At 36.6% G+C, this 23,504-nt stretch overlaps 1 protein-coding gene across 3 annotated transcripts in view; it reads left to right on the top strand.

The window, feature by feature from the left end:
* DIAPH3 (diaphanous related formin 3) overlaps positions 1-23,504 on the top strand; it is a 484,080-nt gene that overhangs the window by 66,222 nt on the left and 394,354 nt on the right. For all 3 annotated transcript variants that reach the window (XM_070240326.1, XM_070240325.1, XM_070240327.1), the window contains one exon: positions 7,937-8,041. In XM_070240326.1, coding sequence (XP_070096427.1) covers positions 7,937-8,041 — 105 coding nt within the window. The remainder of the gene's footprint in view (positions 1-7,936; positions 8,042-23,504) is intronic.

The following is a 23,504-nucleotide window of genomic DNA, read 5'->3' as shown; positions in this document are numbered from 1 at the left end:
AAAGACTTATATAAGAACATAGTTAAAAATGATGGACAAAAGAAAGATAAGCTATTTTATAATTTTAGCATATTTATGGACATCTTGAATAAAAGTGGTAATAAATTTAATTCCCAGTTCCAGGTTCTTGGTTGTATTCATCTTTTAAAGGTTTTTAAATTTTACTTAAACCTAATCTAAGAATAAAATTTATTAAATTGCAGAACTAGATAAGATTCAGTTAATGCGCACTATTTGAGAGTACATAATTACCTGAATGAGATCATGAAGTCTTCGTTTTTTATTTGGCACTAAACTGTTCATGGTAGTCAGAATCCACCTCAGTAATGATAAGCATGAGCAAGACCTTTTGACATTGTGTGATGTGGAAGATGAATTCCAATGTGGTGAAAGATAGAATTACACGTATAGAAGAAATATGGGTAAAACTGCTTATAGGATGTTGAGCTCTGAAGTCTCAGGAGAAGTAGTTAGGGGATCATTGTGAACCTCTTAAGATGCTTAACCAATCTGTGGCAGTAGTGATGCAATGTTAGCAAAACTGGAGACTGCTACCGAGAACAATTATATTGGCTTTAACATGTGAAACAAAACAGAATACACTACTGAAATGAGGTGCTTGCTGTTAACTTAATATGCATTAATGTTTGGTTTTCGTTTTGCTGTGCTTTCAATTTTTGCCTTCCGATATTATGCTTATTGACCCATTAGTAGACTGTCTTTCCCATATCTATTTTATAATTCTAGTCATGCCTCTGCCTGTCTGTAGTGTTTTCCTCCCTGGGTGAATTAGCTTGCACCTGACCATCTTCAACTTGCTGCTTGTATATATTCGCTTAATTCTCCAAATAGTCAATCATTTTAAATTTAATCTGACTCTCCATGGTGTTAACTATCCCACTCAACTTGATATATGTAAATTTAATGAGCATGCTGTCTTGTAAAATCCACATCCGTGAATGAAAATAAAGAGTCTAACGTTTGTAATTCAGTTGAAAAACTGTCCACTCTGTTTGCCATTCTCTGCTTCATTGCTCCTGGTGCTCTAACTAGTTGCATGTATGTGCATGAGAATTAAGATTATGTCTTTTTTTCCCTCTGTTTTGCCAAAGAAAATGTGGAAAATATTTATTTTGTACCAGTACTTTATCAGTCTAGGATGGAGTCAAGATGTCTGTTATTGTCTAAAAATAGCAGCAAATGTAATTTGCTTGTTTGTGGGAACTTCTGGCCCATCCAACACAAAGGAAGGATCCTTTGGACTATCTTAGAAGCTGCTGGCTTGACTACATGTCATGGACCTGGTTTTCAGGTCAGGGCTGCCACTGACCTGTTTGGTGTCCTTGTGCAAGTTAGGAAAAGGTGTATGCCTTCATTCCTCTGAGCGGACATAGGACCACACAAAGTCACACAGCTTGGTGAGTGAAGTCTGAGTGGGATCTCAGCCCCATTCACCCCTTGAGCAGGTGCCCACTGGGCAGGGCTTGACCATACACTGACCCTGTTCCAGGTCACTGAGGGTTGTGTGTGTGGTTCTGCTAGTGCTCCCTGAGAATGTAGTGGATTTCAGCTTGGCCGGTTTTACCTGTGTCAGTACCATTGCCTGAAGATTCTACCTCGGGAACTGGACCTTGTTTCCTTTAGTGTTTTAGGTTGGGGCTGTGAGTATTATCCTCTAGTTCCAGCTCCATTTCCCAGAAAGTTACCTGCATTTCATATGTCTGTCCCAAAATAGGATTAGTAAATTCTATTTGGGAACTTTTGTTACATCTCATTTGTTTAACAATTATCTAAAAAGTAACCACTGTGGCCTATGCACTGTGAGACAGCAAATGTGGAAAAAAATGTTTTCAATGTTATCTATGAAGGAGAAAACAAGTCATATATAAAGGAGAGCTAGGGTTGAGGGAAGGGTTTTTTTTTTTTCTTTTAATTTTAATCCATTAAGGATTAACATGTTTATATACTGAGACCCAACCAACTAAGAAGAATTCAGTGGAACAGGATTGAAAAAGGATAATTGATGTGCAATGCCCTTTTAGGAGGTGAGAGGAAAGAGGATCCAGAGCAGAAATGAATGGGATTATCTTTAGATAGATGCAGGAATTGGCACAGAAAGATTAGTATGCAAATAAATTGGTAATATAAGAAACAGGAAATTGAATGCATTCTTTTCACAGAGGGAAATTGAAATTTGCTTACTGAAAATAACAGGTAGAAGTGGCAGTTGCATAGCTCCTGGGTAATGGCAAGTTTGAAATAAGTACCTTAGAGAATGTGAGAAGGAGAGGCTGGTAGGATTTCCCATAAGTGTTACAGGAAGTGATGGATCGTAGAGTTAGTCTGTACTGGGAGAAAATGAAGGGGGGGATGTCAAGAAGCTGGGGGTTTTACTGAGGTCAAGGAATAGGTGGCGTGGGAGTGGAAGAAGTGAAAAGAGAAAATTGAGGTTGGAGAAAAGGATCATGGAGGAGATGATGATAGCAGAGGTGGAACAGTTTCTAGATGATGAAAATGTCTAAGTGTGGTCATGAAGACTGCGGTTGAAGAAAGGGAATTGAAGATTGCTGGTGGTGGGGAAGCCAAAGACTGGGTGGCAAGGCGTGGGATGACAGAGGAGTCAACACACAGTATTGGCAACATAAGAGAGAGGTCAGATAATATTAGTGCCAAAAGAGATTGGATTTTAGTTGATAATGAAGATAAATAGTGAGGAAATAAGAGGGGAGAGAGAAGATGGACCAGAGTTCAAATCTAAGCCATAGGACTATGGTCAACTTAAAGAATTTCTGTGAGCCCCAGTTCTCTTATCAATAAAGAGAGGATAGTAGATACTCCAAAGGGTTATTAGTGAGGATTAATTAAAAATGTTTGTTTAGCTCAGTGCCTGGCCCAAGAATTTAACCATTACTTAAGATTGTTGGAATACTAAGTCTTTGTGAAAAGATGTAGAAAGGGTTACTGGGAGAATCAGAGCAGATTTGGAATGAAAGTGGGAGAAAAAGTGAGCAACTTGAAGTTTATGTTTTGGAAAATTCCAAAGGTGCCTGGCCTTTAGATTTTGAATGGAATTCTGTTACCTGTGTCTTAACTCTTTCTCTCCGTCGCGTCGGATTTGTCTTGATAGTGGTTTCTTTACTTCCTCCCTTCCATCAAATGCATGTGTATTAATTGTAACCAGGTACACTACAAATTTATTCTTATTTACTGGACATTTAGAAAATTATTTTTTTAAGAATGAGGGATGTTCCATTTTTCTGGTTCTTTTCAAATTATTTTTATACCAGAATTTTTGTGACTGTTTCAATTTAGTCTTAAATTTTATTTTGAAATAATCTTAGACTTACAGAAGAGTTGCAAAAATAACGCAGAGTTCTTGCATACCCTTCACCCAACTTCCTCTAATGTCAACATCTTATATAGCTTTAGTGCAATTATTAAACCTAAGAAATTAATGTTGGTACAATACTAACTATAGACGTGATGCAGATTTTTCCAGTTTTTTCACTCACGTGCTTTTCTGTTCTAGGATCCAATCCAGGACCACACCTTGCATGTCGTTTCCCAGGTCTCCTTAGTCTCCTGTAATCAGACACTTCCTTATCTTTCATGACCTTGACGCTTCTGGAGAATCCTGCTTAGTTATTTTGTAGAGTGCCCCTCAATTTGGGTTTCTTTTTGCAGTGTTACTTCTGTTTCTAAAATCTATCCCTAGTACCAGTCAGACTTGCACAGCAAAACAGCACATAGTGATTCAATTTAGGTACATTTTTTAATTAGAAAGTAATTAACTAAAGGAAAATTACTTTTTGGTGTTGCAACTCCCAATTTCCCCAGGCAAAACTGTGTCTAAACATGTACATGAAGGTAGTGCTATAAATGAGTTAATGTATAATGTATGTTGCTAAGGTATTAATACAACTTTTACAACCAAAACAATAGTTACTCCTCAGACAGACAGAAACTGAAGTTTTGATGACTGCTCACATATTTCTGAGTGAGATATATTCAGCTCAGTAGCCAACTGATAAGGTTTTTCCATTTTAAGAATATTTACCTCATATCCACTGAAATATTAGCCTTATTCAAGTTACTCATCCCACCTTATTTCATTGTGTTCTATGTATTTTCTGTTTAGTATTTTATTTATTTATAATATTTAATGAATTGCATACATATATACCAATATATTGATATATCGAAGTAAACTGCATTTCAGGGCTATTTTACAATCAGTAGCTGCAGTGTCATTTTGTACCTATTCAGTGTGGTAGATGTCTCTACCTATCTTTGAATGGAAGAATTGGTTAATACATGGTGGTTTATATTGCTTGTGTATGTGGGTTTCTGTATTAATCAGTTCTGCTTAGAAAGAAGCCTTATTCTAATATAAAGTAAGTTATTTTCAAATGATGTAGTGGATGCCGGTGGTGCCCCTCCAAGACTCCCTTCCCAAGGCTGGTGCACCCACACCCCAGGTGATGAGTGTTAGCTCCAGTGGCTCACAGCTGCCCCCTCATCCAGAGATTTGGCCTCAGGGAACTAGAGTCCTGAAGCTAATGGCTGACTGATTTGGCAGTGTGGATGCTGCCTTCTCCCTCCAGGTGCTACTGACAGCAATGCATTTCAGGCTGAAGCGAGAATCCAGCCGAGGCCACCTTTTCAGTTGTCTCTTCCCCGTCCTGCCTTGCTTCTCTCACTCCCCTTATCCTGGGAGTATCTCTCCACCAGTCTGCACCTGAATCCCTGTCTCAGGCTCTGCCTCTAGGGAACCTGACCTAAAACAATGGAGGTGCAATATGATCATTTTAAGCAGATGTAAACTAAGTAACGTGAGAATTGATGACTTGCTCACAAGGGACCCATTATAATTTCCTGGAAATTGCCCTAGACTGGGAGTCTAGGCCCCAGTTCTAGAGTTGCTAACAACCAACTAGCTCTGAAAAGTGATTTCATTTCTGTGAGCCTTTATTCTGTAATATGTGGAGCTTATCCTATGTGATATTCAGACTCTCATGTTGAAGGTTTTCTCTTAATGCAGGGGGTTATTAAATGAAGATGCTTGGCTCCCCCGAGGCCCCCCAACTCTAGTTTCTTAGATAGCCAGGGAGGATGCTTAGCTTAACTCCTCTGGAATTGAAACATGGATGTGCACTTTCTAGGAAAAAGCTTCCAATACTTTTTCCAAGGACTTTGTGACCACCAGAAGTTCAGTACCAACATCTCATAGTTTTCTTCTTTTAGCCCTTTATAATAGAGATTTGAAATCTCTTCTAAAAATACTGCACCCTTTATACCTACATATATACGTACGTACCTATTTTTTTTTCCATTGCTCCCGTCTTTCTCTTTTTCCTTTTGTAAGGGGCAGAGTTTTTCTTACTCTTTCCAGTGCCATTTCCTCCTGGACCTACAGGGAATGACCGCATGTTAGATGAAGTTACGTGCCTGATGAGTGCTCTTGGAAGATTTGTGGTATTATGCAGTTGATTCCAAACTTCTTGGTAGTGTCATTTCTTCTTTATTTCCTTTTCGTTTTTAAACAGGGACTGTCATCACACTTTTGTCATGAAGCTGAGTGCCATATTTAGATGAGAGAGGTGGGATAAACCAGAGGAAAGAGGTTGGGAGAACTCTGGGTCTCTTCCTTAATTCCAAATACACCATTTTTGTGTATGAGCTCATGTCATCTTGAAGATGTGTTTCCAAAAAGAAAGCAGTAGTCTTTTTTTCTTTTGACGGTTCACTTTGAAATTTTATTTTGATTTAAGCCACGGCTAATGGGATTTCTGTTTTTATTAATATTCTGTATCTGTTAAGTATTTTAATTTGCTTGTTAGAGATTGGGTCATATTTGGCCATTAGAAAATAGAAGTATAGTGAATAATTTGAAACAGAGGTTCTTAGTGCTCTTAGGGCCCCACATCTTTTATAACAACTGTTCCCTAACCAGTCCATTGCTTTCTTCCAGTGAAATTCTTTATAGATAATATAAGCTATCTATACTCATAATTTAAAAAATATCAACAAAATGTCTTTCTGTACTACATAGTAAAACAGTATGTGTTTCAATATAAACAATTGGCTGTGACTACTCAAGAAAGTACAATAAAGTCACATTCTTGACTCTTCACCTCATGCCACTGTGAGTACAGCAGGTGACAGAGTAGGTTGATAGAGGTGTGCTGTTCTGGTGATTTACGTACCACAAGCAGTATTGTCCTGGATATGTACATTTCAGAAATGGAGCACAGCTGATGGTAAAGCTTAAAAAAAGAAAAGAAAGTACAGTGTAATTATAATTTACAAAATGATTAGATTCTTGGAGAATTCAATGTATATTAAAACCAGGCAACACAAAGTATTTAATATGTAACAATTTACATTCATTTCATTTTACATCTAATTCCATTGAATTGGAGTCTAGGCTTAGAGAATTATCATTCTCTCTCTCTTTTGTAAGATTTGTGCATCACTCAGTGGTACACAGGACAGTTTCTCATTGCGTAGGACCAGCCCAGGTGTTGCAGAACGTCTAGCACACCTTTCCCCTGTAAATGCTAGTAGCATCACCTCAGTCACCATGACAACCAAAATGCCTCAAGGCAGTTCCAAAATCCTTCCTTAGTGGTGTTAAAGCCTATCGAGAATCACTGGCTTAGAGAGAAAAATGAAACAAAACAAACCGTTGTTCCCATAATAGGATATTTCTAACCAGAAGAGCCAAGAGTGACATTACTAATTACTGCCTTTTATTGGAATGTCAAATGGAACAACTTCTAAGATCTTAAATATTTATATCAAGGTGAAATGAAGGGAATTTTGACTTTTAAGTGCTTGAAGGGTTTGGTAGCCAAAAACTGAGTCAGCTAAAGACATAAACTACAGTGTCTGATGAATTGTAGCGCCCTTATAAAACTTGGAAGAAATTTAACCTGCTGGGCTCCATAGGTGATCCCAAGTCCTGATTTTTATGGACCCGATTCTGAGGGGATATGGATTTTATACATACATTCAGGTGTTTTACGTTGCATATCACAAATGACCTAGGGCTAAGATCAGGAGGAAATTTATTTGAGCTCCTTCTCCTTCAGCCATTTGTCTTAGCTTAGGCTTCTTTCTTTTGCCAGAACAGCCTCTGAAACAACTTAATTAATAGATCCTGGTAGCAATTCACATATTTATGTGGCTATGCTTGACTTGTATTTTTAGTTAGAATTAGGCCTGTAGCAGGATCCAAGTTCCTTAAACTTATTTTGATTGGTGCTAGTGAGAAATGTCGGGTGTTTAGGTAGTACCTCTTTTTGTGGGTGTAACTTTGATGTGATTTAGAACAAAGAATAAATTAACTAGTTAATGAATATTTTTGACAAGACTGGAGATAAAGCTATAGAATGTGTCACCTTTTGCTGGGACCAGTACTAGGTATTTGATATGTGCTTGTAGCTATCAGATTCTCAGAAGTGGTTGGCTTGTTTACCTTTTAATTTTTATGATACATGGAGCAGCTCTTTCGAAATGGGGCAGGATAGCTTCAGGTGCAGCTGTTGGGGGGAGAAAATGTGTGTGTGTATATATATGTATATTATATACATATAAGTTCAAATTGTGAATCCTAGTGACCTTATGAAAGGCAGAAATTGTCAACTGTCTAATTATCTATAGTGATATGAATGTAATTTTACTAGCCTGCTGTGAATTTAAAAAGTTTTTTTTCTGGTAAATGGTTTTTACTTGTTAAAATGATCTAGAATACTTTCTTCTCTGTATCTCCAGCTCTTTTCTCTCTCTTTGCTCCAGGCAGAACTACACGTAAATCATTCCAAAACAATTAATGCTGCTTTACGCACAAATTATTGATTTTCCATTCATAGTGTATGTAGAATTGCTGCTCTACTTAGATTCTAAAATGAGGCTTTTTAATTGTGTTTTCCAGGAAGATATGAATTTAAATGAAGATAAAAAGGCACCATTGCGGGAAAAGGACTTCAGTATCAAAAAAGAAATGGTGATGCAGTACATTAATACTGCTTCCAAGACAGTAAGTAAAACTGTCAAGTTGAAAAATATGTCTGAAACGTTGTAGGATGGAAAACAATGCATTTATCTAATGAAGCGCTTGAGTTTGTGGGTAACTGTAATCAGAGGGCATTTGAATGTGTAATTAAAGGCACAAATATTATAATTTTGTTTAATTTCAAAATATTTCTCATCTTAAAACTTTGAAACTGCTTTTTTTTCAGCCAGATTGCTAAGAAATGCTCATTGGTTGATCTACTTGCTCTCAGACATCTTTCCTTGTTAGTGAATTAAGATGGATATTGATTTCTAATGTCACTTATAAATTGGGATAATGTTTGTATTATAGAAAGGCGAGAGTGCTTTTACTCTAACTACCTAAATCAGAATACATAATAGTGGCTTAGAGGCACATCTTTAATGTGAGTTTCCCTATGGATAAAATTATCTTGTAACAAATTATAAATGTAGATATATGAGAGGAGCATTAAGCCTCCACATGGCTGCCAGTTTTCCAGGGAAACATGAAATATGTGGGTGGAAGTAATGACTAAATGTCTAAGAAACCACGCCTGGCACACAGAATCAATTACATTTATTTCATGGAACAACAAATGAGCTTGACCAGTCATATAAAAATTGTGAATAAATGGATTGGTTGAAAAATGTAAAATGGAAGCTAATGAACAAGCGATTGGCAGAAAGACAGTAGAAGATGATGTTGACTGAATTTAAAATAGAATTGAACTAGAGAAAAATAGCTTAACACCTCATAGTTTTCACCAGATACTTTAACCTAAGACCAGGTTACAAGAATATAAGTTATTTATACTTTAACTCCATTTATCTACTAGACCACTCAGTGACTCTGAGGTATTTCTTTTGGAAGAAAGATTCAAATGATGTTTAATTTTTAAACGTGTCTCATGTTTTGGCAGCCTGATGTTCAGCTGTAGAAATGACTGAGTACTGTGCTTTTTCCAGCTCTTTATGTTAATATGCTCTGTATCCTGCTGTTGTGATAGGAATTGCTTTTGTCCCTTAATGATACTCAGATATCACAAATTAGCATTAGGGGTCTATGAGTCGGAGTTTGCGGAGTTTGCGTTTTGGATCGATTTATTTATCCTCTGTTTGGTCTTGGGCATCTTATTTTACCTCTCTGATCCTCAGTTTCCTCATCCATAAGATGTGACTAATACCTGCCTCATAGGTTTGTTATTAGAATTAAATTGTCTATGCCATGATTAAAACGTAACAGATATTTTTATAACCAATGGCCGCCTCTTGTGGTAGCAGAGATGGTAGTAGTAATTGCTTTTTGTTTTTCTTTGTGATTTTTTTTTGTTGTTGCTGTTGAAATCATTATACCATGATTAAAAATATGAGTAAATATATTTCAGTAAAAATACTAATTTATTATTTGTGAGTCTAAATTTCTTAGACATTCATTTGTTCACTCAACACATTTATGAAATACCTCTATGTCAGGCACTATGTTAGGCCCTGGACATGGAGCCCCAGGAGAGTCTGTCACTGTCCTATAGAATAGGATAGTACACAAGTAAGAGGAACAGACTGTGTAAAGGGAGGTGAAATGTGATGTGGAATAACAAACCGGGGGGAGTGGGGCTGGTAGAACTGTTTTATATCGAGTCATCAGGGAAGTCGGCCCTGTGAGAGAATTTTAAATCCAATAAGCATGAATTCACTTACTATAATTGTAAGAGATACTATGTTAGTTAGAATTGGTTTAGAAAACCTTGGCATAATACTGCATTTTAATTCTTAATTTTGAGATAATAAAGAGGCTTTTTAATAGAAGAACAAACCATTTTGAACTTCATTATAGTGGGTCTATTTCAGTTTGCGTTCACTGATTTTTAAATGTTAATCCTCTAATCATTTTGGAGTAAGGTTGGAATTTATTTACCAGAATAAGATAATTAGATTATCAGGATTGAAATAGATGAGTTATCTAAAGTATGAGTAAAGCGTTGATTCATTTAATTAGTGTGTGGAGGATCATGGCTTTTCCTAGGAGACTTCTGAATAATTTGGCAGATGGTTAACACTGTAGAAAGTTCAAGCTGACCAGTCATCTATTTTTGCTCTGAAAGTAGAAACACATTTTAACTCTTGGGTTCAGACTTTGTCAAGCCAGTGTATTGAGGTTAATGAGTACTGAAGTAGTTTCTCTGAGAAAAACAATCAAAATTCATAGATAGGTTGTCTTAGAGAGAATGTGGGGAGTTTGTGTCAGATACACTTCTATCATTTTAGCCTTAGAATTTGCTTTGAGATTCTCTTTTGTGGGTAAGCATTAATATTATTTTTTGGAAAGTGGTAGTGATACCTGCAAGTGATGACTTGAAAATACTTTAGAAATGTTAACCCTCTAACTAGCCCTGAAGTAGCTAAGGTTGGTTTTAGAATAGGAAAAAACCAAACCAAACCACCAGTCAAACTAGGTTATTTCCAAGACCTTAGTAAATTTCAGTTTGGGTAGCAAAATAGTAAAACTGAATTTCTTCAGTTAGGAAAGATTATTAAAATCTTATTAAGCCAAGTATATTTAGAGACTAAAAATGCCAGACTCACATTTTCCTAACTTCCTAAGGATATATGATCCAGGTTTAGCCAGTACCATCTGATGGGCAGGTCTGCTAGGGGCTTCTGAGAAAGGTGGTCCCCCCAACCCCATAAAGGGCTCCAGAGAAGGAAAGCCAGTGTTTTCTGCCGTTCGACGTGGTTGTGAGAGGATGGGGGATGCTTGGTGCCGACATCATTGAGCTGCTGCTCTGGCCTGACACAGTCCTGCCTCTAGACGTGTCTGTTATGTGAGGTGATGCATGTTCTTAAGCTGCTTCAAGTTGGGTTTTTGCTTTGCTGCTGTAAGCATCCTAATATACCATCCAGAGACAGTTTTACTATGTGGGATCTTTATCTCTAATTCACTCTGGAAAGTACTCATTCTATCCAAAGGAGCATGTTGAGGTACCTTCCCCTCACCAAGTATACTCAGAGCATAGTTGAGAGAGGTACTATGAAGCTCGGTGGCCATTCCTTGGTAAATTACTTGGAAGGTTTATTGGAGAAAATTTCTTCCAAAAAGAGTAATACAGACTTTACTTTTGTTTGACTACCAGCTGGAAGGTAAGACTATTCTGCAATTAGTGCTAAGGACCTTGAAAGTAGGATGTGACATGATAGTCCAAGTGGAAGAGAATCCACAGTTCTTGAACAATGTAAGGAGAAGAAAATGCTGGAACAGAAAAGAGGATCTTTTAAGCTGTAATTGCTTAAGAATTTTCCCCATTTTCTAAATGGAAGGGAACTAGGGTTTAATATACAAAACTACCATATAAATGTATTTAATTATGCTTAATCTCACTGTGAGAGTAGTTCTTGTTCTTTATTGTGGTTTAATTATTTTTAATCCTTTGCTTCCCTTAAAATTCTTAAAGCACCCCTGCAGATACCATTAAATGATGATCTTTTTGTAATTAAGATTCTTCTGCTTTGAGCGGACAAACCAGGCTTAAGGAGATATCCTAATAGAGTTGCTGCCTTCACCAAGGTTTCTTTTTGGTTTGGGTGTATCATACCCCTTTTCTGTGACACCAGTGTTTAAGTTGGTGTTTATTTCTTGTGGGGGCTTTAGTTTTATTCAGGTTGAGCCATCTCTGAGTGTATTATGTCTGGGTAATATGAAAGTCTCTCGTGACAGAGTTAGCAGAAAGCCAGCCATGGATTAATTTATGCTTAGGTAAAGAATGTGTTGAAAAAGATACCTATAGAGAGTAGGATTTAGATGAATAAGGTACATTTTTACCCATTCTGATGCAAAGGATTAGTAAAAATAAAATATTCACTCTATCTTTTCCATCTGTAATCTGTGATAATACAAAACTGGAGAATATGGATACTCGAGAGGCCAAAACCTGTATCCTAAAAAGTGAAAACAACCCCCCGCCTCCCCCGGCCCCCGAAGAAGAGGCTCAGAGGAGGGTGAGAGGGAGTGAGGAGGAGAACCAGCAAGAACTAGTTTGAGAGACAGGAAAGGACCAGAAAGATGTCTGGGCCTTTGTAGGGAGGTGGAGTTTCAGGGAGAGACTGAGAGAGAGAAATTTAAAGAGTTTTGAGGGAAAATTTGTTCTATGTAAAATGCCTTCACTGTGTCTCCAGGAGCCATAGAGACAAGCATTTGCTCATCAGTGCTTTTGGAGTTGTCATCTTTTTCTTTTTCTCCCAATTTATTTTTGTATATTGAGATGATGAGACTTTCCAGGCAGTTTCCTTCCAGACAGGTTACAACCAGGCTGCTCCCTGTCAGCGTGTAGTCTTTTTGGGCCGTGCCATTAGGTGTGGATAAAATGCTTTAAAAATTTCTCTTCAAAATTTATACTTCTAGATCCTTATGAATGCACTAGCTTGGAACCAAAAAGTTCTTGTGGGCTTCCTGCACGCCCCCCCCCCCCACCCCAGTACCCCCGATATATCATTGGAGTTTATATCACAGCTGCAAGTAACACACTCTTTTTAGGTGGGCTGGTATCTATAATAAGGAAGGCCCAAGCTCACATTTCTAAGCTTCTTAATGAGCTCATCCATCCTTTATTTCCTGTTTGTTTGATTTCTTCCTTTTTGATTTCTTTTCCCAGGGACTAAAGCAGAATTCCTCTTTTATAAGTGCTCTTGGAAGTTTATTAGCTTCCTTTGACTTTTTTTCTTTCCTAGTCAATCTGGACTGCAGTCAAGTAGTGCATTTATTAGAAAAGTTTGGATAGTGTTTAGCTTCACTCCTTGAACCCTTCTTTAAGTATTTCTGTAGTTCTTGCTTAGTCTTCTTTCATAAGAAAGTTAAATAACAGGTGTTGTAGAACACAGTTTTAAAGGCACATAGAAAGACTGTAACAAGTTTTTTTTTAAATGGGATGAAATGACTGAGTGTAAGTGGAATGCATTTAAGTGAGGGATTATAGATTCTCGTGAATATGTGTATGTATATATAGCATTTAAAATCAACTTGAAAGGTGTTATCACGGTACCTCTTGTTCCAGCTCAGTAGGACATGATGTTCTCAAGTGTGGGGGACATGGTTTTCTACAGTATCATCCTTTAAGGCATATCTTGATCAGAAAAAACTGTTTGGAGAAAATAGAAGTCATATGCTCAGATTTGTGTGTATTTTCTCTAGGTAGAAAAATCTAGATTTGATTTGTTTTAGCATTGATTAGTTAATATTGTAATATCAGTGAAGGCCTTTTCATACCTTCCAATGTCTATTTTTCTTAGAGTTGAGTTTTTCATGTTAATTTTGGAAAGCATTGTGAGATACAGGTAAATGAAGTTCTTTTTATTTTCTCTTTTTGTTGTTGTTATTTAAGAGGCTTATATTATAACCACTAAAAAGTTAGATGAACAAGACATAGTTTTACACATTCTTGATAGTTAACCTAGTTTATTTTTTGGCTTATATTTCAGGTTAGGGATTGATTAAAGCACCCCCGTTACACAAAACCTTGGTAAAAATTTGAGGCTGGTGCTTGGTATTAGACACTTACTTATTTATCAACAATGCCCTTGCTTGTGATACTTTGCTTGTTTGCCTCCAGGTCTCGCTTGCTGACTAGGAGAAAATTTCAGCACCTCAGGGCAATGAACCAATTTCTTGTTAAGAGTATTTCCTAATAATCTATCTGGCTCTTTAATTTCCATTTGTGCCTATATAAGACAGGTTTTATTTATATACAATTAAAATTATCTTCCAACAGCTCAGATTCATCCAGCTTCCTTATGTGTTATTTCTGGGCAGCACCAGTGGCATTTAATGTTCTCTGCTATTACTGCGTTGTGTTTTTGTTTAGGCAGGATGTGATAATGAAGAAAACTCATCTTTTCTTCTTCTTTTTGAAGGAAGAAATTGTATTAGGTTCAAAGTAGAATTGTGTAATTTTGGTGTTAAACCTTATAGTTAAGATACCTTTTCTTACAGTACTTTTTAAAAAGACTCACCAGATACAGAAACATTATTTACTAGAAAATTTGTTAGAATTTTAGAACATGACATGGTCAATGACACTTACATCATTTGTGGCCTTAGAGATCATCTGAGGTTGTTTTCTTCTTGCTTATTGAGTTGTTACTTGGTCTAAGATATTTTGCTATGCTCATGCTTGCTTTTTAGATTTTCATGAATGTAATTAAACTTATCATGTCTGATAATTGCAAAAGTAATGAAAACTTTGAAAGTGCCAGAAAGAAGAGGCATGTGCTTATCATGGAAATAAGAAAATATCCATATGCAATGAATCTTTTGAAAGAAGGAACAGTTCTGAAGGAATAAGTGAAAAATTGAGAAGTGTTATGTATGTACAATTGTCTTTCAGTGAATGAAGGGGAAAAATAATTGATGAAATGAGGGGAAAGACGTAGCCAGGAACAATGGCTCTCAATCTTGATATCCATTAGAATCAGCTGGAGGACTTTAAAAATTTCCCTATCTGGGCCCTACCGTTTAACAATTAAATCAGGATTCCTGCAGATGGGACCCAGGCATCAGTATTTAGTCAAGCTCTCTCTGTGATTCCAGCGTACAGTCAAGGATGAGAGCTCCTGGGCTGTCCAAGGTGAGCCTCATCACTCCATGTCTTTTAGAGTGATGTTAATGCATCAAAAGACTAGGAGTCAATAGAATTTAAAGGCTAAGCATGGTGAACATTTACTCGTAAAACTGTTAGCAAGCCACTGTGGCTTCAAGGCTGGTTTGCATGCACATAAAGTCAAAATGAGTGTTCTAGTGGCGTACTGTAATTAGATTCCCTGTGATACTTGGCCACCTGTAGAAATCATCAAAGGGGAAGGTTATCTGTGGTAACAGAAGAACCTAGTCCATTTTGGAAAAACATGCCAAAAGAATATGTATTAGCAAGGAGAAGAGTATGCCTGGTTTTAAAACTTCAACCTCCCTAGTTGGTGGCAGTAAACTTAAACGCCTCTTAATTTAGTTTGGACTTAAGAGGACATCCTTTCAGTTCTTACTTATTCCTAAATAGAAAAAATTCTGTATACTTAAAAAAAGAAATCCGTAATGGGTTTATCATCTTGATGTGCAAAAGGCATTCATTCCTAATTTCATGCTTCCCTGACTTATTACCATTTCTTAACTGGTGCCGTATAATGGTTTCTCCCCACCCCCAAGAAAATAGGAATGGTTGGTGTAGCTTCTTACCCTCAATGTAATACAGAATTATTTCAAATCCTTTCAATATCAGAAAGGATAGATTTCCAGGGTAGTTTTAGTAAACTGGGCATTCTGTCCTTGGGATTTATTGAGATGTGAAAACAGAATAGTCCAAAAGTAAATTCAGACAATCTTAACGTTCTGACTGCTCCTTGAATGTTTTTACTGTTACACTAGATTGTTTTGGTAGCTTTTTTCTTGGGAAAGCTGTATTTCACTGTTTTGGTGACATAAAATAATTTTCTAGCACTGTTGTTAAGGATGACTTTGTTATACTCTCATTTAGTATACGGTTTCGTAGTTATTGAATTGTTTTTCATTTACATTAGGTCTGGAATATATCTTAGAGCATCTCTACATTTTACAAGTGAGGAAAGACCTGGGGAGCATGTGACATCCCCAAGTTAGTGCTGCAGCTAGGCCTAGAAACCAGGGTTTCTGATTGTTTTAAAAACATTTTTATTATAAAGTAAAAGTTACAGAAAATATTGAAAAACAAATCTGTAGCTTAATGTTATCCTAAGAACACTCAGATTCATGCAGGACCTTGCCAGCCACCCTAGAAAACCTCCCTTTTGTCCCTAAAAGTAATCACTACCTTGACTTTTGTAGGAATCCCTTCCTCGAGTTTCTTAGTTTTATTACCCAAAGCACATCACCAGACACCATAGTTTATCTTGCTTATAAAATTTGGAATATCTTTAAAAGTTTTTTAATCCTCAGGTTCCCCATCTATTGATTTTCTCTGGGACAGTCTGGATATGGCCGACAGCACACTCATGGTGAAGTTCACGTTTCTCTTTCCTTTGTATTTCCTGCCAAGTGGCAGCTAGATCCAGAGGCTTTGTCAGACTCAGGTTTGATCCCTTTGGCAGGAACATAGGAAGTGTTCTGTTCTGTTATTAGGAGGTACTTCATGTCTGGTTTATAATTAAAGTTCTATAATTTCATTTCCGTTTATTGGTTGGAATGCGTTTATAGAGAGACATTTCCTCTCAAATACTGATTGACTTGTGATACAGGAAATTTAGGATAAATGCTTGATTCTGTATTTACCAGTTTTCAGGATGCTGAATGGGTTCCCTGTCATCCTCTGAAGGTGACCAATTATTTTTAATGTCAAGAATTTATGCATCACAATTATCAGTCTTAGTGAAGCTCAAATTGTCCCATCTTTGACCAGTGGGACCTTGTCCCGTTGGCTCCTAGTCATTTGGCATGGCCTAGTAGTTTTGGATTGTTTCACACCTACTGGTAAGATAAGAGGATACAGGCGCCTCTCTTTTCCCACACTAGACCTGAAATCAGTCATTTCCTTTAGTGAGAAATGGTATTTCAAGAACATTCTGGGGGTCAAGAATGCGTATTGCTAGTGGGTTAATCACTGTTTGTAGGCCTTTTCAGTGGAGGGAAAAGCAAAAGAAAAAAGTATGTGTGAGTATTTAAAAAATGTCTTTTGCGTATGCCATCCGCCTCGCTGTTGTGTTTGTTGTTGTGCTACATCTACATTGAGCATATAGTTAGTACATTTTATACTTGTTTCTTTCTGCTTCTCATTTAGTCTTTACATCTGTGAATAACTGTTTATTCTTCTGTTTTTCTAACTGTATTTTAATGTTCACTACCTGTCCTTATGTTGACGTTTCTCTAGTCATTTTGTCTGGTTGGTTCTTAAGTAGAGTCCTCTGAAGGGCTCATGGAAATAAAATTCCCCGAGTTTTGCATGTTGATAACAGTATATGCCCTTTATTGTTTAGTCAGTTTTACTGGATATAAACTCTTTGGCTCACAAATTTTTTTCCCTTAGGATCTTAAATTGTCATTTTCTTCTAGCATAAAACATGACAGCATTTCTGTCAAAAGGTCTGCTGATAGCTAATTTTTATTCCTTATAGGTTACTAGCTCTTTTTATCCAGAGTCTGAGTTGGGATTATAAAATATTCACTACACTCTCTCATTATATACTTGCTTTGGTTTTCTTCTTCAGGGATCCTATTATCGGTATGTTGGATTTTGTATATCTTCAAAATGCCGCTTTTTCCAAATCCTTTTTATCTTATTCTCTATTTCTTTTTGATTTTTAAAATTTCATTTATTTCATTTCTGAATCTCTTATGACATGATTTATTATGTTTTCCTCTTCTTATATTCCTTCTAGTTTAGTCTTCATTTCTGAATTTTTTTTTTCCCTCCTGGTGAGGAAGATTAAGCCTGAGCTAACATCTGTTGCCAATCTGCCTCTTTTTGCTTGAGGAAGATTGTTGCTGAGCTAACATCTATCCTGGCCTTCCTCTATTTTGTATGTGGGATGCTGCCATATTGTGGCTTAATGAGCGGTGTGTAGGTCCATACCTGGGATCAGAACCCATGAACCCCATGCCGCTGAAGCAGAGTGCGTGAACTTAACTACTATGCTACCAGGCCGGCCCCTTAATTTCCCTGTTTTCCCCTGAATTCTCTCATTTCATTTTTAAGTTTTTCTAATTCTGCCTTAAGTGTTTTTTGTCATGACTTGTATATTTTCTTAATATCTCTTAGCTCATTTTGAAATTGCAAGTGACAGTTTGACCTATGTTGTGGGTTTGTTTTTGTGGTATCCTTTCATCCTCTGTAGGAATGTTCTGCTCAATCTTGATTTCACTCCCAGCACTTTCTCCTCAGTGTGTGTTTGTGTCCTGGGAGGGAGCTCTGGCAGCTCGGTATTGGGAGTTCATAGAACATAGACTAGCTCCAGTTTCTCGGATCTTTCCTGCTCCTTGCACTCGCCCACAATTGGGGCAGGCTAAACCACTCAGTTTCAGCTGCTGTCCTCATATTGGTCTACTGTGATCTCTAATGAATACCTCTGGGCTATTTTGGGGGTTCTCTTGTTTTCATGTTGATCAGACATCTTGTTGCTTTCTCTGCTTCTTCCCACACAGATGTTGATACTGTGCAGATCTTGTGGGTGTTAGTGGTTTGTCTCCAACTCTTTGTATTTTGAGGATCATGGAGATACCTTGTTGCTCAATATTGTTCGGTTTTTATTTTTGCTATTTAGTTGTTTTGTTTCTTTTTCTGTAGGTATCCGGGGAGTTGCAAAAACTATACTGCTGCTGCCAACTGCCCAGATTCTCTGGTCTTCTGATTTTGCATCTCATGTTCTTTTCTTTATTCTATGCCAGTTTATGTCTTTGGTTAAAAAACAATTCAGGGTTATTAGCATTCTTCCTCTCGCTTGTCCCCTCATGCCCCACTCCCTTTGACTTTCAGGGGGAGAAAATGATGATATATTAATGAATGACATTTTTTCTATGTAACTTTAAATGATAACTCTCAATTTTGCTATTTGTGTCACCCATAAACTTTCATCAAACCTCTTAAAGGTCCGTGACCTACAAATAGATTTAAATAAAACAGTAGTTTTAGTCTTAATTTCTATATCATGTTTGTGCAGTGCTATCATCTTCTCATATAATTTCAATAAGTTATGCAAAATGCATCCTTTTTTATATCCCATTGATAGTTGGAAAATTCAGACTGCCCTTCAGTACTTTACCCCACCCCTGGAAAAATAGGTCTCATCTGCTTGTGTGTGTCTATAAATTAGTGAGTGTGTTAAATCTATCGCAGCATGAAATCACTTCAAGCGCTGTGAAAGACTATCTTGAAGAATTTAAATTGATTGCAGATGTTGGTGCAATTAAACAGGGCTGATGAGCTCAGAATCATATTTCTCAGATTTGAATATGAATGCATTTAAAAAAATTATGGTGATGTACTCCATGTAAATGGAGTTCATAGGCATCTGAGAGTTTCTATCACCTTGTGTTTTAAGATGATTTAGCAATGTGAAAAGTGATGTGTGACCCCCTTATGCGGATGCCTATATTACTTAGAATGAAAAATGTATGAGTCATCTGAAGTATGTAGTTCCTTGCCATCCTTAACCAATTAGAATTGACAGTGAATGATTATTTCCTTTATTATTTCATTTGTCTACCAATTTGTCTTTTGTGCCTATAATTCATTTAAAAACTTTTCTATAGACAGGAAGTATAATGTTATTTCATCCCAATTTTTAAGGAAAAAAAAAAAAAAGAAATGGAACAAACAAGCCAGTGAGTTGGCTTAGATGATAAAAGCAAGGGATCTCTTTTTTCCCTTGAGGTCAGACCTTTTGACTCGTAGAACTCTACCTACCTTTACTTGTTTTGGCTTTAAACTGCTGAAATGTAAAAGAAAGTTTTCTATTTATTATTTTAAAATATAACCTACTGGGTTGCAAATTAGAAAGTGAATTCTGAAACAAGAGTGTAACAAGATTAAGTAGAGTGTATGGTGTGTTCATTTTCAATTTATTTCAGATTGATCCGTGCACATTAAGTAATTAAACTCATCAATTTCTGTAACACATTGCAAAATGTTATGGACATTAGGACTTTATTATATATCTAGTGGTGAAGTACAAAAATGGTGAGTAATTGTATTTAGATACTGTTTTCAAATACTAAGAAAATTACTGAAATATTACTTGAAGTATAGAAACTAATGACTTGAAATAGGAACAAGGAATACATTGTTTTTTCTAGATGGTGTGAATTAACACTGTGTTCTACAATATTTTATAAAAGCTTATTTTAATTATCACAACAGACTATGCTTTTTGTTTTTGAAATTAAGAATCCAGCTATGTTACTTCTACCTTTGTGATTTCAGAAAATTCATTATCCCTTTTCAGACTTAATTTAATAAACAATAAAACTTAGGAGTTTCATGTGGAAACTTATGAAATAGGAAGTAGGGCAATGATTAAAGTCTCAAGTTAACTTGACAGCTTAAGTCTCTTAAATTTGTCTTATCAAAGTTTAAAGAACAGCGTAAAATGGGACTGGGTGAATGAATGCAACAGCTGAGGCGTTCTTAAATCTGATTCATACTGGAACAAATAGTTGAATAAAAATTATTCAAATTGGGCATTATAAAGCATATAGTACTTTTTTCTACTTAAAACATAAAATTATATATTCACATGCCAATCTTAGGATATAGAGCGAAGCCTTTTTCTTTGAGTCGGAGTGGCTCCTACTGTGGTTTGTCCTACCTAAAGCATATCCATGAAGCATCATCTGTGATTACCATTTTTTGACCAAGAATTTACACTTGTCAAGAAGTCTAAGTTCAGCCTTCAAAGAGATTTGTATGATTTTTTACAGTGTGATCTCGTCAGTTATCTTGCCCATACCTGATCGAAATTTTTTTAAGCAACTTGTGTTACTCTTTTCTAAGCATTAATTTATCATAGAAACAGCTCTTTTCATTCTCATATGATTACATTAACAATAACAGATAATATCACAGTTCATAAACAGTTTGGGGTACAAAAACTCAACTCTTGGTATTCACAGAATTGAATTCTTGGGAGTAACTGTGTGTAGCCTACAACATGCTTTCGGCATCACTACAGACATGCATTACTTAATGACAGGGATACCTTGTGAGAAACACATCATTAGGTCATTTTGTAATTGTGTGTACATCATAGAGTGTACTTACACAAACCTAGATGATTTAGTCTAATACACACCTAGGCTATATGATGCTAATCTTATGGGACCACTGTCATATATGCGATCCGTTGTTGACTGAAATGTGCAGTGCATGACCGTGTGTGTTACAGAATAATGGAAAGCCTGACGTTGCATATCTGTCTCCAGCACCTTAAAGAAGTCTCACTTTGATGAACTTGATGATTTTCTTCCCTTTCTCTCTTCAATGGGGTCATAAAAATAGAATTTTCTGTAACTTGTTTTATTTTTTCCCCTACTTAACTGTTACTACCATCTGTTAGAAATGACTGACTCATCTCAAATCGACTCAAAGGAAAACAGGAGCTTATTGGCTTGTTTATCTGAGTAGCCCTGGGTGTACTGGCTCCAGGCGGTCCTGGATCTAGGTTCTCAGATGACCTAAGGACCCAGTCTTTCTATGTCTCTTAGCACTGCTTTATTGTGTCTTGGCTTCATTCATAGAGGTTCTTTCCATGGTATGTCTAGACAATTAGCAGAAGCTTCTGGCTTAATTCGTATATTTTAGGTCAGTATTATCCAAAAATTATAGATCACTCACCCCTTCAATTTAAAAGAAGTTGATCATATATGCCACTAAGCCCATAAATGTTTGTCATAAACGTGTCCTTTGTGCTAGTACCTCATATTTGTTATATTCATTTAATGTATAACATAAATTAATGTATATTTTATTTCTAATATATATGAATTGACATTATAAATAAGTTGAAGTATTAATATTTCACTTAAATTTTGCCTCATATTCACAAATGAAATTGATTTCTTTTGTTTTAATCACATTTTAGTTATGCTAGATTCGTGACATAAATTGATAAACATGCCTTTATTTTTCTACTCAAATATTTTTACACAATGTACAAGTTACTGCTGACTTGTTATTTTCAAGAACTATAAAACATTCTTGGCTTGGTGTCTCTCTCTCTGTTTTTTTTTGGTGAGGAAAAGATTGGCTCTGAGCTAACATCTGTTGCCAATCTTCCTCTTTTTGCTTGAGGAAGACTGTTGCTGAGCCAACATCAGTGCCAGTCTTCCTCTATTTTGTATGTGGGATGCCAACACAGCATGGCTTGATGAGCGGTGTGAAAGTCCACCCCCAGGATCCGAACCTGTGAACCCTGGGCCACCGAAGTGGAGCATGTGAACTTAACTGCTACACCACCAGACCTGCCACTTGGTGTCTTTTTAAAGATAAATTTTTAACTTTAAAAATTTCTTTTGTTAGTTTTTTTCTAGAAATTATAGTCCTGACTCCCAATTTTAAATGTCCTTTATATTTTAAATTACCCATTCTGTTTTGTATCTTTTAACTGAATCTATCATACCAGTTCAGGAATGTTCTGGGAGCACAAATGTGCAGTAACCATTGCAGTTCCTCAAAGTTCATGTCGACGTCCATCTTCTCCACTTGCCTGTGCTCGTTCTTTTATTCTTATACCAGCTAACCAGCTCCCATCCTCCATTTAGCCACATTTAACTAAGGACTTAGTTTGAATTTGCTGTTTTCACTTCAGCATTGCCACCTTCTTTGCCTGTTGGATTAGTGCTCAAGGGCCCTGAGTAAGATGCGACGTGTCCTCGCTCTGCCTTTATGTATTGCACTTGGAGGAAAAAGACAAAAACATACATCGAGGTCATGTGTCATCTGGACAAGACAGATCCCTTTAAGACAATATTGTCTTTGTGATTCATGATAATCCACTTGTGATAGGGATCTTGAAGCCTCATAACCTGGATTGGTCAACATGCTAAGACTCAGTGTGCATTTTGTGAGCAGGTATCGAATCTAAGCTACTAGGGGCTGAGGTATAAAATTCCAGATGTCACTTTAATAATTCATAATCAGAAATATTATTAAGGAGAAAATTCTTGTTTTGTCTCTTTGTAGACTAGTCTATATAGGCAGCCAAATGATAGAGAGTTGCTTGCTTGGTTTGTTGGATGATCCACTATGAATATAACAGGGTGTGTGCCCATAGTATCATATGCTTTTCCTATCTTTACTCTTCTCATACTTTAGGTAGGTATCCATCGAATTAATGTGATAGATTGAAAGCTCCATGAAGGCAGTGCAAACTAGATACTTAGGTTAATATGTCTGGCACCCCCTTTCCTGGGGACTCTCAGTGGGACTCTGCACAACTGTGAGTCTCTGGACGTGTCTACAGGTAGCCATTGCAGACTACTTCCTCCTATAACACATGCTCACTACTGTTAGAGTGCCCTGAAATTGCTGAGGTCGTACTTTCTATGGTAGTTAAATTCATTTTTTCTTGATGTTACACTTGATTGTGGTGCACATGTGTAGTCTCTTGGGTCAATTTAATAGGAAGCTCAGTTATATTTTGCCTTTTTCCTGAGTTAGTTGTAATTTAAGATTTGGGGATATTTTACAGTTGACAAAGTGTATCTCTCCCTGAGGGTCACTCCTTGCCTGGTTCCCTTTTAAAGGAGAGTGTGACAGGAACTGGCGGTCTCATTTTCTCACTAAGTATTTTGATTTTATAGCTCATGATCTTGATACATTTCCTCCTGTAATTTTTGAGAATTTTCTTAGGACACAAAGGCTGTTTAATCAAAATGATTAGAAATTCTAAGATCAACTTGTTTAGTAATCAAGTAACAGTCCAAGTGTCATTCATTTATTCAGATGCTCAAATTTAAAATTATT

The sequence above is a fragment of the Equus caballus genome, chromosome 17 (genome assembly GCF_041296265.1).
Source record: "Equus caballus isolate H_3958 breed thoroughbred chromosome 17, TB-T2T, whole genome shotgun sequence".
In the NCBI taxonomy this organism is placed as follows: Eukaryota; Metazoa; Chordata; class Mammalia; order Perissodactyla; family Equidae; genus Equus; species Equus caballus.
Note: the sequence above shows the minus strand (reverse complement) of the source record. Positions and strands in the feature narration are given on the sequence as shown.